Raw genomic sequence first — 15,823 nt, 5'->3', positions numbered from 1 at the left:
GGAATATGTTTTTTTTTCTCTTTTAAGTGTCGGTGAATGTCGGTCATCTTTATGTTTATCCGCTGTGTAATCACTACCCTCGGTATGTAAACTACCCATCAGGCCCGCTCGTCCATGAGCAAATGAGTAGTGTTTGTGGCATAGTGTGTTTTATTCACAGGCCCTGCTGCACATGTGTGTAGGTTGATGAATAGTTTGTCTGTTTGCTTGGATGCAGCGACAAGAACAGCTAAGTGTTGCCTCCTGGGGCTTCCCACTCTTCAAATAAAACTCTTTCTTTCCCCTCAACTCAAATCAAAGCTGAGAACCTGTGAGCAGAGGCTGGATCAAAGCAGGCTGTGGCACAAAGACCTGCACTTGCTGCCATTCATTCAGCTTGATTAAAGTCTGTCATTTCCTGCTATTAACATGCTCCTACCTCCAACCAGAAACAGACAGAGCAAAGTAGTCATCAGGAAGTGGTTAGAACGGCACTGTTGTAGAGTTTTTCCTAATTAAGCTGCCTGAAACTCAATTATGTTGCACAGTGCACGAGGTAAAATATGTCATCATAACACAATTACCTGACTGAGTCTTAATTTAGCTTTTATGTGTCCAAAGAAGACTAACCTCTTCAGAAATAACATCTTTAACACATATGGCTACCTGGCAGTTGGGCAGCGTAATAGCAGTTTCTGTTTTTAGGGGCTAAAAGTGGCTCAGAGGGGCCTGAGTGATGACTTTCAGACCATAAACTTTCTCATTCACTGCATGCTTCACTAGCTGCAGGTTAAAGCCATGACACACCAGGATGATCCCTTTTTTTTTTTTAATTTAAACTTTATTTAACCAAAAAGTGCCTTGAGATAGAAAGATAGAAACTTGCCAGTTACAGTTCAGTGAAAATAATACACAACACATGCAATATGAGCAGAGGATTTCGAATACAGCAATAGACTAATGAAGGCGTGTGAGTAAAAACTGTCAGTACAGTCCAGTCAGTACAGCTGTGGTTCAAAAGTGCTCAAAAGTTGTCATTGGCTGTTCATCAAAGCAGGGTTTTTTTTCAAAAAACTGTCTGACTTCACCTCTACGTCTTAACACAAAAGATGTAGGGTGTGTGACTTCTTAATAGACTGCTGACTTATTACGACATGCATTTGAGTGGTCAGTTTGCTGTCGGCTGCAGTGTGCTTCATCCAAAGATGTGAAGTAGAACATCAGTTTGTCTGTGTTGGGGCTATGACATTGGTTTTTGTGTAAGCCCTTCAGTGCACAGCTGTTTGCTGTGAAGCACTGGAGAGTAGTACCCTGCAGAGATGAATTCCTTTTCTTCATACATTTTCCTCCCTCACTTTGTGGACTATCACAGCCTCTCCCCTTCATCCTGTTTTGTTTCCCCTGGCTCTGCCGAAGGAAAACATTATCCAGGCTCCACATATGGCATGTGGATTTAGGGATTCCTGGTCCTGAGATCCATAAATCCAGTTTTGATATCTATGCATTTTGTGGTTTTAAGTGCCAAAAAATATCTCTGTATAGTTTTGCATCTCCTCTTTCACACTTCTCTCTGGAGTCTAAGTAAAAACAAGTTTTGTGTCTGTCTCTGAGTCAAACACAGCTTAGCCTGGCTTTGCTGGATCATCGTGTGGCATCAGGGTGGCTTCTTGTGGGGTGGCAATGTCTAGGTCAAATGTAGAAGTGGTTGAGCCCAGTATCCCCTGCCTCCAGCTTTTGATTGGCTTCTCGACTCTCTGGAAAGGAAACGGTACAGTGCTGGACTTTAAACTAAATACTAAAAAAATACTAGAAAAAAATAGGTTGGATGTTGGTTGATGGTGGACAATACTATGTCTATGGGTGAAGGCACTGACTTTATTGGACATGACAAAATTCGAAACATTCCTGATGCCTCATTGTTGGCCCCATTTTTCCTTTTCCTTTTGCGTTAATTTCTCAAAGGACTTTCACAGACCTGCTTTATAATCCAGAAAGAAATGAACATCTCGCTTTCTACACTATGGAATTTGTATAAGATGTTACTTGCTCTGTTTGCCTGACAGCCTTTTGTACCAGGCTGTAGATTCTAATACAGATAAGTGAATTCATTTTTTCCCCCTTGCTCCACATGTCAGCCATCACAAGGAACTTAAGAAGGTCACATGCTTGACTAGGGCATCTTTTCCTAGCCACAATAGTGTTCCCCCTGTCTTTTTTTCCTTGTCCTTCCTGTCAGCCAGAGAACGTCCGAATGTCATGGTCCTTGCCTCCCCCCAAACCACCAACACCCCAACACCCCGTCCCCTCACCCAGCCCAGCCACCCACTTTCCCTTACATATGCTAATGTTGCAGTCTCATTCAGCTGTTGGTGGCTTTGTCACGGGGGAGGGAGAGGGTTGTGTGCATTAAGAGGCAGCTGTATGCATTTTACTAAATTGACTCCCCACTGGCTTCCAGACTAGTCCTTATTTCACTCTTCTTTTCCGTCTTTCTCAATTCTTCTCTTCAAACTAGCTGCTGGACAACCGAGCAAGAGGAAGAGCTGTGGCATTGTTTTATTTATTTATTTTTCAGGCTTTCTGCTAGTAAGTCTGGTGGATTTCTCTCTCCCCTGTGTGTTCATTGGTGGCTTGTAGTCAACAAGTGGCTGATGGATTTAATGCACTTGGATAGCATCTCCACAGTGGGCTCATTTCCACAGTGGCTCACAGGGCTTTGTGTCCACTGCTCTTAGGATTTATGATTCTGATGAAGAAGGACTTTCTTAATCAGGCAAGTACGGCAACTGTTGGACTGTCATGTAATGACATCATTCGAAAAAAAAAAAGTTTAATGGCAGATAATGTTAAGCATAATTGGTCTTGCCTGTGTTGTGTACCAGAGGTGAAATTTGTCACTGTGTGATTCTGCCATGTATAGCATAAAAATATCAACCAAAGTAAATAAATGAGTGACTCGTGTGCTCACTCCTGTCCCTACAGTTGTCTTCTTTACTCTATGTCAGCTGCTGAGCTCCATCTGTTGCCTAAAAGACCACATTGTCTCTTGAAAGCCACATTTCAGTCACTACAACCAAGCCAAGTGTGAAAAGACAACAACATGAGCACCTCAGAAGTAAGAGCAGAGCGATATGGTCCCTGGTATTGACAGTCAGCCTGTATAACCTCTGCTCCCTGACTGATGTGTGTGAATTTGTTTTAACCAGTGTGTTGACTCTCAGACTTAATAGTGCCACATTTCTTACCTACTTCTCTCCTCTGCTTCTCAGCGATAATTTGACAATGTGCACTTTGAAAGAAGCAGAGGAACAGAGGCTTGGCCCATCTCATAGCTCTCAATCTGAACATCTCGCAACTCTTTTCATCACTTACCTTTTGTGAGATGAAAACATTCTTGTCAACCTTCTTCTCACCACTCCTCTCCTCCTCTCCTTGTGTACCTCTTGTCCTTTTGAGAGAGTCCACTCTGGTGACAGGCTGCCATTGGTACGGAGGTAGCCTGGTAAGCAGCATGCTACTGAGAAGAGGCTTGGGGGGGTTATGTGCTGATGGAAATAGGTGGTGGTTTATTCTGGAGGCCTGCTGGGCCACATCAACCCTGCTTGTCCCTTTTTATTTCTCCCCATAACAGCAAAGGCTGGTGTGGCTAGGCCCACTTTCAGGGGGGGGGACAGATGGTTCCTTTTGGATAAGTGCCATACCACAGTGCTCTCTCTTCACGGGACTCCACTGGAGCAGCCAAGAACAAACACGCTCTCCTTCTGTTGGAAACATGCAGGAGCTTCAATAGGCTCTGGGAGTGACACTTAAAACTATGCACATGGATCCTCGGAGTGATACTAATGCAGGTTTTAACACAATTATAAATCACATTAATCAAATGATGGCATTGGAAAGTCACATTTTTATGAACACGGTGTTCCATCAGTTGTATTAGTAGTGTTCATTAATCTTGTGTCAGAATGGGGGACTCCACCGCCAGGCTTACAACTTTGTTTAAATCTTTTAACTTGGTGAATTGACTGTTTTTCATGGCACTTGTCCTTTTGTTCTCATGTGAGTAAACAGGGGAATATATGTTGTCCTGTCTATTTTAATTCTCAGATCACCCTGAAACAACGAAAGGACAATAGTAGTGTGCTGCCCAGCAGGCGCTGGGCAAATAGCCAGCTGGCTGAGCAACAGGGAAGTATACTCCCAGTTTCAGTGGAGCCAGGAGGAGGTCTGCCTCTCTCTGACACTACCTTACAGCTGACCATTACCTCTTCAGAGACGTTTTATATGACACTCAGTTCAACTTCAGAACTGGGGCTCTTTTTTTCATCACATAACTTCACAATAAAGCTTAGCTCCTCAACATGTTAGTTCATTTACATGATGGCAGACAGAATTAATTATTGTGATAGAGGCCGTTTGGATGTGGCGTCTTTTGCATGCACTAATACTTTATTTTCTATGGAGCATTAATTTAATGGATGGTAGAGAGACACAAAATGGCACTCAACATTTTGCCAACTGGCTGCCAGCTAAAGTCGTTTTAGTTTATTTACATACACAGCTATAAAATATGCTGTGATGCTTCACATCGCAATCAGTTGCTCTCAAAGCCCCAACTGATGTTTCCAGAGAAACGGGGATGAAAGATATGTGCAGTCATGTTGCATGGATCAGTACACTCATAATTGGATTTACCTCCATTTCCCCTTCCTTTTAGTTCACTGGCATCTCTACACAATCATGGCATTTGAAACCATTCCATTTTCTGGCAGATCATTTTCCTTTGTTTTCTTTGTAAAAAACAACATGTGGTTCATATTATAGGATGTGAATTGAACAGGGAATGAATAGAATTTCCCATGTACTTATTGTTCTACTTCTACTGTTACTAGTACTTACTGTTTCCTGATTAAGTTAACTGGAGTCTGATGCCTCTATGCTTTAGATTGAGCTATAGCAAGCACATTCCAGATGAGCTACTGCTTGCGGACTCCGGTTTGCACTGGACAAGGAAAACAGACTCGCGTTCAGCTGTTTGTAAGATAAGGCAACGGCTTAGGATAATGACCAGTCCAAACCACAAAGTCCACAGCAAAACAAACATCAATCCTTTGTTTAATTTATGCATGAGGGCATAACTGTTGACAGATGAGGTACGGTGAGATGACTGCTGGAGAAATCAAGCCTAGTTAGTTCTGCAGCTATGGGAACAAATATCAGGCTGTGCAGCTCATAGGGGATGTTTTTTTTCAGCTTAAATCACTCATTCTGATATGAAGCAACTTCCTTTTTTGCAGAGATTGCTGTCTGGTCTGCTTAACCCGGTGGAGAAACGGGTGAATCTATAGATCACAATGAAGACAGAATACAGAATTTCATCTGAAAAAGTTCTCCTGCCAGAAGTTAGACTCCTGCAAACACTGGCATGCTTGTTTGACCGAGGCTGTGCTCTGAATAAGTCTGCACCTGGGGCACTGATTGGGCATTAGTGAATATGGGCATTCCCCACAGTGCATTGTGAGGCCCATCGCTGGGGGAATAATGAGGCAGAAAGCTTGTACTCTGTACTGTCTGACCTCCTTTTTATCTCTTACGAATTGTTCTTCTGCTGTTGGGTCAACTCAGGTCTGTGTGCGCTGAGATGTAAACAGAAAGCCTCTAATCGCCTCTTGCTCCTGCAGAAGCAGCCTCAGCTCAGCCCCTCTCTTTTTGTGCAAATTGTACACACACACACAAACACACGCACACAATTTGTGTGTTTATTTGAGCATGTGATTGTGGGCATTGTCAGGTAAATTGGATCATGTCAAGATGGTCAGTGGTGGTGACATGACACCCATATGCTTCAGGGGGGAAGATTTTGAGTTTACAATGCACAGGCTGAAATGAGCTTACAGATGAGTTTAAAAAGCAGAAGCAACACCAGCTGTTTGAAAATGTTTTTTGTGTTGCATGTTTTAAATGTTGCTTTTGGGGTGAAATCGTTTCACAAGATTAATAAGCTCAAGGCAAGTTCCACTAAGAAGTGTTTTTATATTGAAAAATATAAACACTACTTAAGATTCTAAGTATTGATAAAGTACAGCAGTTTTGAAGAACTGGAACCTGAATCATGGCTGCATTACAAAATACATACATGCGCCAAACTGCTGCATTTGAAATACATTTCTTATATAATTAAATTAATGATACTGAAGGTACTTACTTGGGCTGCTTTTGATTATAATAAATAGATTTTTTTTGAACATGATAATTAGCTTTGCAACACTGTTAATGAAAAGGGTCACTTGCTTTTGGCACATAGTCATAATAGCTGGCACATTCTCAACAATCATGCGCAACATGCTTCACTTCTAGCCCACTTTTTTAGATTAAACACATTAGCTACATTATCCACACTCCTCATTTTCATTTTAAAACAAATCTGTTTTAGTAACACCTGCCATCTACTCTACCCTGGAGTTTTGGAGCACCGAATGCAGAGACCTTTGAAAGTACTGCCATGGATTTTTTAAACTAAAATAGAGCCAGCAGCCTTTTCATTTACAACACAAAACCATAGTAATGTGGATTTAGCGGTCTTGCCCTTTTTGTTGCTATAAAGTTGTGCCAATATTTGCCATTTTGTCAAAATGAGCTTGAATTTTTAGTGCATCTGTAGCTGGTGCATCTATTCATTTCAGAATTCATAAGTGTTTTTTTCTTTGGCCTCATAAGGGTAGACCTCTGTTCACACCATGTTCAACAGCCAAATATGATTTCAAATTGACTAGACCAGAGCTCAAAATGGCAGAAAGTGATTCTCCAAATGGAAAGAGTGGGATACATGGTCGCAAGTGGGCTAATGTGGCTGAAGTTGAAGATGATCTTGACAATTTTGATGCAATGGCGTCTGTTTTGGCCAGTAATGGTCACTGTATAAGGATGATACTGTCAAAATGCCACATATCACCAGTGGCCTATTTTTGTTTTTCATTTACTTATTCAATCCCACTTAACCTAAATAAATGTTAATAATCCATGGTTGTTTAATTCCCATGCATGGCAATATTTTTTTTTTAAAGCACATGTTTAGACATGTTTTGTGGTGAGATTCCACATATTTGGGTAGATAATGCAGCTGGCTGGAACTCATTTCATTTGTTTCCTACCTCCCACTGAGGGTGTGACCCTCCATTCACACTGACCATTAAAATCTCAGCATTACACCCTGCAGGCAATATTGGCACTTTGGTGTGTTTGGTTGGTGGTCTGGCCACAATAAGAGAGGGAGGAGTTAGATGATTGGGTTCTTATCACCTCAGAAATAGTGAGTTACCACTGCTAACAGGAAAGTGTGGGTCCGTCCAATAATGGCAGGGCTTTATCATCAGTACTAATTTGAGTGTCAGCTGGTGGGAGATTCCTCCCTGTTGTGAGGTTACATTGAGGGACCAGTAGATGAAAGAGGGAAAAATATGAATGGTGCTTTTGGTTTTTCTTTGGTCCACACTTTCGTGGCCTCTTTTGGTGGGAGCTGTGTTACACAAAGAACTCACAAAACACACAAACCAGCCTAACATCCCTTTACAATTGTCCTTTCCTGTAATGGAGGCACTTGGAGAAGATGGTTTGCCTGGTTTCCCAGGCCCCGGTAATGAACTTGCGGGGATAACATCGCCCAATTAATTGGTTCTGTGGTGTAATTGCATGAGTGTCTTTGAGCAAGGTTTGGCAAAATTCCCAGTCTTTTTTTTCTACCACTTTCACTCCTCTGTTCGTCTTTGCAATACCCTAGGTAAGGTGAGGAATTGCTCCAGTGAAGCAGAAACACAGCAGAAACGTGTAAATTGCCAATACTCGTGTCTGGTTATAGTTATACCCCTCTTACTCTTGCCATAAGTGTGATTAATTTAATTTCTGTCCCAGCCAAAACCATTGCATTTACTCCTCCCATTCCCACCACAAGGTTGGAACAGCTGCTCACAATCCAGTATTGAAAACAGAGATCCCACGTTGTTTCAAATCAACTTCTCTGAGTGTGAAACACTAACACAGAGTGCAGAACAACTGTGATCGGATTTGAGTGTGGAATGACATGGAATGTGATTAGTTGTTTTTAATGTATGTTCATTGAGGAATCAAATCATGGACAGTGATGCATAATCAACGTGACTTCAGGTTTATTTTCTTTCCACACGCCTCTATGTTAATCATAAACTCTGTGTGACACTGCCTGCAGCCTTTCAACACAAAACAATAGACAGTGTAAACAACAATGTAGTAAAATAGATGCAGTTATAACACTAAACTACTTGTGGCTTTATTTCACATAGTACTGCTGCCCCACTCACTATGATGAAGTCCATGAGCTGGAAAATTGGTGTAATTGTCTTGGCCTCTAACCTGTGCTGCAGTCCTAATTTGGCTGAGGGAGGGGAGGATGACTGCATCATGGCTCGGCCTCATCTTTGAAGGTCGAGCCGTGTTGGGGACAAGGCTGGCTACCACCACTTCCTGCTTGCGGAGAAGAGAGGAGAATTAATGTGGTGCAAGAACTGAAGGTTTTATTGAAGGTTATTGGCCACGATCACAGCTCTGGGTTCACCTCACACCTCAGAGTAGCCTAGCAGCGTGGTTGGGGCTAAATAAACACACTTGACTTTTACCTGAGGTGCACTATGTTGGATGGTGTGCCACATTTTAAAGGAATGTGACATGAGAAAGTAATGTGATTTCATTTGCAACATGGTATTGCTTCAGCTTTGCCAGTGTACTGAATGATATGACGGTACAATTGTTTTTACATTACTATGCATGTATGCAATATGTGTAAACCAGAAGAATTGTACACCTAAATTGGTCCTGTGATGGCCTTACATATGCAAATCTTGATATTTTTCTCAGACGATTGTGACTTCTTTGACACCCAATTTATTAAATTTGTGCCACAACAGTTTCCTGCATTAGTTCATGCAGAGCTAATTTAATGTGAAGGGTCAAAGATGTGTCATAATGTGACATGTGTGACTTTTCACAGAATCAGTGCTAGCCAAAACAAGCTTTGTTTCTAATAAATCAGGCATGTAAAGGATTTGGCATTTGTTACTAAAATATTTTCTTTAACAGGCTAACGACATGCTTGTCAGTACATGTTTTTTGAGCATGACATAATGTGCCTGACGTTCTAGTAGCTATCTAAGTGGATTAGTCTTAATGTTCACAACATTCACTACAGTTGCAATATTTTAGGGGCATCCACAGCGTCTTCTCCCAGACAGTTGTGTGGGAGTTGTAGATGTGACTAACGAGAAGTCAGTCGGTCTCGTGAGTTTCCCAGATTCGACTGACATCATGTCATGTGCCAATCCGTGATAGTAATGCACTAATCACAGGATGCTGGACAGAATATGTTCTTTTTTTCTGACGATGTATTAATATCTGCCTGGTCTTTAATCAGGCCACAATGTCAGAAGATTATTTTAAGACCTGGTAGGTTTGCTGGGCCGTTCCTCTCTGGATGAACCAAGATGAAAGACAGACTATTTAACATCAGAGACAGAAAATGAGTTAATTAGTGTAATTAGGCCTCTCCTCTCCCATCTCTCCTTCTACATCTCTCCCCTCTGTTCACCAGGCCTTGTGTCTTAAACACCCATAATAGCGATGCATTACTCCAGTAATAGAGGGCTGCGAGCAAAGCACACTGTCCACCCTCTATCTGCTGCCCCCCTTGTGCACACAGCCACAAAGTAAAAGGACAGAAAACAGCCTCCCTCAGGTCACACAGAAGACAGATTCTGCTGACCAAGTAGCTTGTGACACTCTCCATTGGTTAAGAGAGGAGGGGGTTGGATGTGGAACAAGACACAGCACAAGTGTTCATTAATCACTCTGTCAGGGAAAGAGGGAAGGAAAGCGAAACACAGACCAGCAAGTTCAGTGGTTTATCCCGTCTTGTCCTCACCATGAAATAAAGGCCAGTTCACCCTTTCCTGACCTCGTGTTGCAACACAGTCCGTGAGAGGCTAACCAGTGGGAACATAAACAGACTTGTCTCCTACTTTTGTTTTTACTTTGAATTCACGACCAGTGGGAAAGAGATCCAAAACTAGCGGTAACTGCTATATTACACAGTCAGGAATGAAAATAAAATGAAATGTGCTTTTACCAGCGTTTTTCAGAGCACACCTGCTCCCCTCTAATTCCTTGAGCTGCTCAACACGGGCAAATATGAGAGCTCCACCTTGAGATAACAGTGTATGTCACTTTCTTTGTTCTTACTATTCTCAGTCATCTGTAAAAGCTTCTGCTTTGTGTCAGCACTCTACACATGGGTGGCACATTTTGCTGTCACCTGCTCCATTTGTAAGGGTAAAATGACAGTGCTCAGTCAATGTTTGACATCGGGGTTATGGTCTGAGAAAAATACCTGTGATGGACACTGCCTGACACTTTTTTACAGTTATACTTGATTACACTAGCACATTGGTATGTGTCTTTGTAATTCAAGCACCAAATTAGGTTGTATCAGGCACAAGTACAAATAATATATTTATATTGAATGAGGGAATTCACTTATGTAACTTAGATTATTGCTTTATTTTTGTTTTACTTAAAAATGATAAAGAAACCAAAATACTTAAGTCTTTGTTTTGCTCAGTCATTGTCGCCACTGAAAATGAGTGACGTTGGCCTTCATTACACTGCAGCCAGATATATAATCCATTATTCATTATGTGTCGACTTGATCAGACAAACATATTGCCCACAACAGTTTTTTTTGCTACATTATGCATGCACATGGTGGCACAATATCCTGCTGTCCTCTCAAAGCATTGTGTTAAATACAGTGATGCTACTGTGCCGTTGGCTTGTTGCTTTGTTTATAACCAGCCAGTCTGTAATGAGAGAATGGATTGGATGGTTTAGCATAGGGCATAACTAAGAAGACATTCATATACAGTTCAGTTTATTCCTACACATTTGTGTCATGCATGCATTAACCTTTATTTGGCCCTGGTAGAGCTGCATACTTTATCATTACACTGTCAATGACTCATCCCAAGAGCATTTTTGTCTAGTCTGGTTTTGAAGCTAATCTTGATATGGCCCACATTTTCTTCCTAAAATAGTTCATCCTCTTCCTTAACAGCGAATGACAGAGAAATGTAAACAGTTGTCTTGAAACAGAGGATATCATGTTAAAGGCCGGTGGATGGATGGGACTGAATTAAAGACTGAGGCACTGGCCCGAACTTTAACATTCTCAGTGAAACTTAAACACAGGGAATAGCTTTAACAGCGCCACTCAAGCATAAAACCCTGTTCTCTGGGGGGTGGGGGAGTTTACTTGGTTACTCAAACATTTTGCACAATATTGCAATACTAGGAGAAATTAAGCACACCACCAGCCCCAAAGAACAAGAAAAAAGCATTTGGGTCAATACGGTAGAATTTGCAGTCTGTTTTATTGGCATGGGATGACATGATGTGGTGTAAGCTTCCATGCATAAGTCAGAGGAGATAAATCCACTGTAACACCTCACTCACTTAGCCTCCAGAGGACCTACACTACACCTAATGGCTTGTGATTTGATCGATCGGACAGGAATGTTGTGCTGGTGTTTTCTCGAGCGACACATTTCCTTTTGCACTCAGTCGGTACGTTTCCATGCAAGTTGAGTTACGGTTATGGCTGGTCCACACTGTTCAGTTGGAACTATTGTCCTTGTTTCACTACACAAGCACTAGTAGGGAATTGATTTATTGAGGAAGTGTGCCTGCCTCCGCTATACTAGGTGGAAGTACACCCTATATCTGCTTGTGAGAATTAGGCGGTTTCCAGTTTCGTTCGCAGTTATACCTTGTCGAGTTTAGCTGACAGAGCAAAAATAACTAACACAATAATTTGGCTTTCTCTATTGTCATGAAAACGCAGAAAATTACTTATGTTTGGATTTTTGTAAGACTGTATGGAAATGTGTCCGTTCACTGTACAGCTTAAAATTTAGTGAACATTGGAAGGGACTATCCAAATGGGGACAAAATATTGCTCCAACTGGGAAAAGGCTGGTGTGCAAGGCAAGTAATATTTATAAAGTAGACTTTGTAAATTCCCCAAAGGTGACATTTACAAGGAGAGGAGACAGTGTTTTCACTTTATTTCTGTCTGTCTCACTATTTATGTCTGTCCTCAGATCTTCAGATTAATGAATAAAACTGCTGATGTCAGATTTTGCCCGTTCTATTTCCAGAGCTCAACAAAACAGAATAGAGTAGTAATGTAACATTCACTATCTTTCTCCTCTAAAGATTCTCGAGTGGCGTTCAACCTGATATTCCCATGAAATTCCCATATTTCTGTTTTAATTGTCAAATTCATTAAACCTCGTCAGGCGTTTGTTCATTTTCCAACCAACAAACTACATCAGATTGAAAGGCGATGTGGAATTGGTGCTGAATATGCAACACCATCCCTACTGTATAATATCCAGGCTTGATGAGGCTGCGAGCAGTTAGATGAGATCTTGGTACATGTGAACACTTAGCCGAACATCTGCCTCTTGTTGGTGTAATTTGCTTCACCACCATCTGTTTTGCATTGGCTGGGAGCACCAACAAAGTTTTACGTCTATCTTGTTATAAACCCATAATGTCACCAACTCCTCTCAAATACACTAATTAACTGCATTCAGTGATATGCTCTACAATGTACTATATAAAATCTACAGAACTAATTCAGTCCTACGTACACCATGGTGGGAGTTTTCTAACAGGGTAAAAATATTCCAGTCTGTAGTGTGAAATTATTATTTTTTTATAGCTGAATGAAACATATTGTGTTTTGCGCTGTTTTTCATGGAATTCAAACTGCTTTTTTGAAAATTAAATGAAAATGTCTCACTTACAGTGCTGTTACTTACTCACTCTGTGTTAACATACATTTCTGTTTGTTTCTCTACCATAGATCCAACTCCTCCGTCCTGCATTGGTGACACGCAGTGAGAAGGCTTCTCTTGGCTGTGCCTGAGCACTCCTCAGACACGTCCCTGTCATCCAAATGCTGTGTGTCGAACGTGGTGCCAGTTGCCCTCTCTGAGTTATGATGACGGCTGCTTCTTTGACTTAGGAAAGAGGATCCCCATGCACTCACCAGTGAGCAAATCACATGATGTAATGAAGGGTCCAAGGAGTCTACTCTTCAAGGAGTCTGCCAACAGGATATGAGTATTTTGAGCCCTGTGACAGATAACAAATCAAACCTTGTGGGAACTGTGGGAGGCCCAGAAGAATACCCCAGAGCCATGCAGTCTGAGGAGCTATTCAGCAGGAAACTCAAAGCCCTGAATGGGAGCATGGGACCACCAACCTCCAATATGCAGGGAAAACCTGATGTTTCAGGCAAAACAAATGGGACTCCTGCCATGCCTAAGATGGGCGTCAGGGCCAGGGTGACAGACTGGCCACCAAGGAAAGATGGGTGGGATGGACGGCCTTCACCAAACTATCAGAGTGTGATACCAGTGTTTCAGAATGGCCAGCAGGAGCATACTGTGGAATTATTAGAGCAGGGTGAAGCAGTTTGTCTGGAAGTGGACTATTCAGACAAATACACGCTCAGCGACCTCCTCTGCCACTCCCCACAGAAGGGTCTTCACCCCATCCGTCAACGCAGCAACAGTGATGTCACCATAAGTGACATTGACTCTGAGGACATAATGGACCAGAATGCTGTCAACCCGAACACTGGAGCCTCGCTGCACCGTGAGTATGGCAGCACATCCTCTATAGACCGCCAGGGCCTAAGTGGGGATGGCTTCTTCACCATGCTTAAGGGCTATCGAGTGGACACCCTGGACCACCGTAGTATACCGCCTATGGGTTTCCCTGAGTTATTGCGCTGTGATGCTGCACTCTCCCCTAGCCTGCAGACAGCAGCCCAGATAGCTAGAGGCGAGATAGTCCACATTCCAGGCTATGACTACATAGACAGTTCTCTGCTATACAGCCAGGAACGGGAGAAGTCTTTCATGAGGCGTCTCAAATCGGAATCATCTGAAACATCTCTGTTCAGGAAACTGCGGACCATAAAGAGTGAGAGTGATGCCTTGCGGCTCTCATTAGAGGATGACCGGCGACCACTCAGCTTTCAAAAATGCTTTTCCCACTATGATGTCCAGAGTGTTCTATTTAACATCAGTGAAGCGGTGGCAAGCCGAGCTAATCTGAGCCAGAGAAAAAACACAACTACTGGGGCTTCAGCTGCCTCAGCTGTTGGCATTGGAGCTGGTGTAGGGGCTGTAGCTGGAGCTGGAGCTGGAGCTGGACCTGGAGCTGGAGCTGGAGCTGGACCTGGACCTGGAGCTGGACCCGGGCTTGGACCTGTACCTGTACCTGTACCTGTATCTGTACCAGGAACGGATGGTGGAGCAGTAGGATGTAGCAGTGGAAATGCCCCTATGTTTGAGTCCCCTCTTGGCAGCAGGGAGGACTTGAACCCCAAAGAGAACCTTGACGCTGATGACGGGGATGGGAAGAGTAACAACTTAGTGCTGAGCTGCCCACACTTTCGCAATGAGATTGGTGGTGAAGGCGAGAGAAAGATCTCCCTTTCCAGAGTAAACAGTGCCAACTACAGTGGTATGTCAGAGAGTTGCTCGTTTGAATCCTCTTTAAGTTCCCACTGCACCAACGCAGGAGTGTCTGTACTGGAGGTGCCTCGAGAAAATCAACCCATTCACAGGGAGAAGGTCAAACGCTACATCATTGAACACATTGACCTAGGAGCATACTACTACCACAAGTTTTTTTATGGGAAAGGTAAGGAATTGCAGCAATGATATTAAATTATACAAATAGAGTATTAGGTGATGCACTGCTGAGTATTAATAAGCTTTCCAGGCCAAGTTCATTTCCTTAAAAAAGGACCATGGACAATGCCGTGTGCATGTTCTCAAATGGAACAGCCTTTGCACGTGGAGTCAGATATCTTGACGGCCCAGTTATTTTTGTAGGAGCAGATGAAATAAGGTCCAGAACAATAGCAGGCTTGTGTATGGTGCAGGGGTGTGTGTTTCACTTCCTCGGGAGAGGAGCAGTCATGTCCTCCTTGTGATATTAGCCTGAACCCTGTGGAGAAGCTGTGATTAGTCATGTGAGAAGAGAGAGGTGAGTGAGAGGGTGTACTGCAGCTGTTCCCTGTGGGGGCCGCAAGGGTGTGAGGACCCCATCATATGAAACTTTCGGGTCAGCAAAACTACGCCAAGGTCTCAGCGTCCCTCATTAAAACACCTAAGTGACTGGTGGTGGAAATACCAGGACAATATACATATCTGTTGTTTCCACTGTCTGCATTTGTGATTGCTGCTCTCGGCAGATAGAATTACTCATTCTTAAGCCCCCTTAGAAAAACAGCTGCTTCACCTTTCACACCCACACATGCCTGAACTTCTTCAAAAAAGATACTCTCTATTAAAAAATCCCTCTTTGCGACTGTGAAACCTCACTCCGGGTTCAATCAAGGTTAATGACACCATTATGGACCTGCTGCACTTGCAGTACATTTGAATGTACTATTTAAGTTACTATGGTAATCATTGACTTTGAAATGTGGTCACATTCACCACTCATCCTCAAACTGGTGGAGCTATATTATGTATTCAATCTTTTTCTGTGGCAATACAGGTCACTGCATAATTGAGATGCCCTCTGTTGCTGTCACTTTAGTTTAAACATTTTACTTTTTCGTGGTAGATGCCTTTTTCACTGTGTGAATGTAGCCCTTGCCCTTTTTCATGAGGTGATTTATTGGAGTGACAAGTATGTCGTCACCGCCACTTCACCAGAAACGCAGGCACATGTCCAT

The 15,823-nt window shown here is 42.6% G+C and overlaps 1 protein-coding gene across 6 annotated transcripts in view; it reads left to right on the top strand.

Annotated features, from left to right (window-relative positions):
• LOC122781430 (signal-induced proliferation-associated 1-like protein 2) overlaps nucleotides 1–15,823 on the top strand; it is an 80,034-nt gene that overhangs the window by 17,414 nt on the left and 46,797 nt on the right. For all 6 annotated transcript variants that reach the window (XM_044045073.1, XM_044045071.1, XM_044045072.1 and 3 more), the window contains exon 2: nucleotides 12,926–14,778. In XM_044045073.1, the coding sequence (XP_043901008.1) occupies nucleotides 13,182–14,778 (1,597 nt within the window). In that variant the 5' untranslated portion in view covers nucleotides 12,926–13,181. The remainder of the gene's footprint in view (nucleotides 1–12,925; nucleotides 14,779–15,823) is intronic.

This window comes from Solea senegalensis, linkage group LG15 (assembly GCF_019176455.1).
Source record: "Solea senegalensis isolate Sse05_10M linkage group LG15, IFAPA_SoseM_1, whole genome shotgun sequence".
Classification (NCBI taxonomy): Eukaryota; Metazoa; Chordata; class Actinopteri; order Pleuronectiformes; family Soleidae; genus Solea; species Solea senegalensis.
This window is presented reverse-complemented; position numbering and strand designations above follow the sequence as displayed.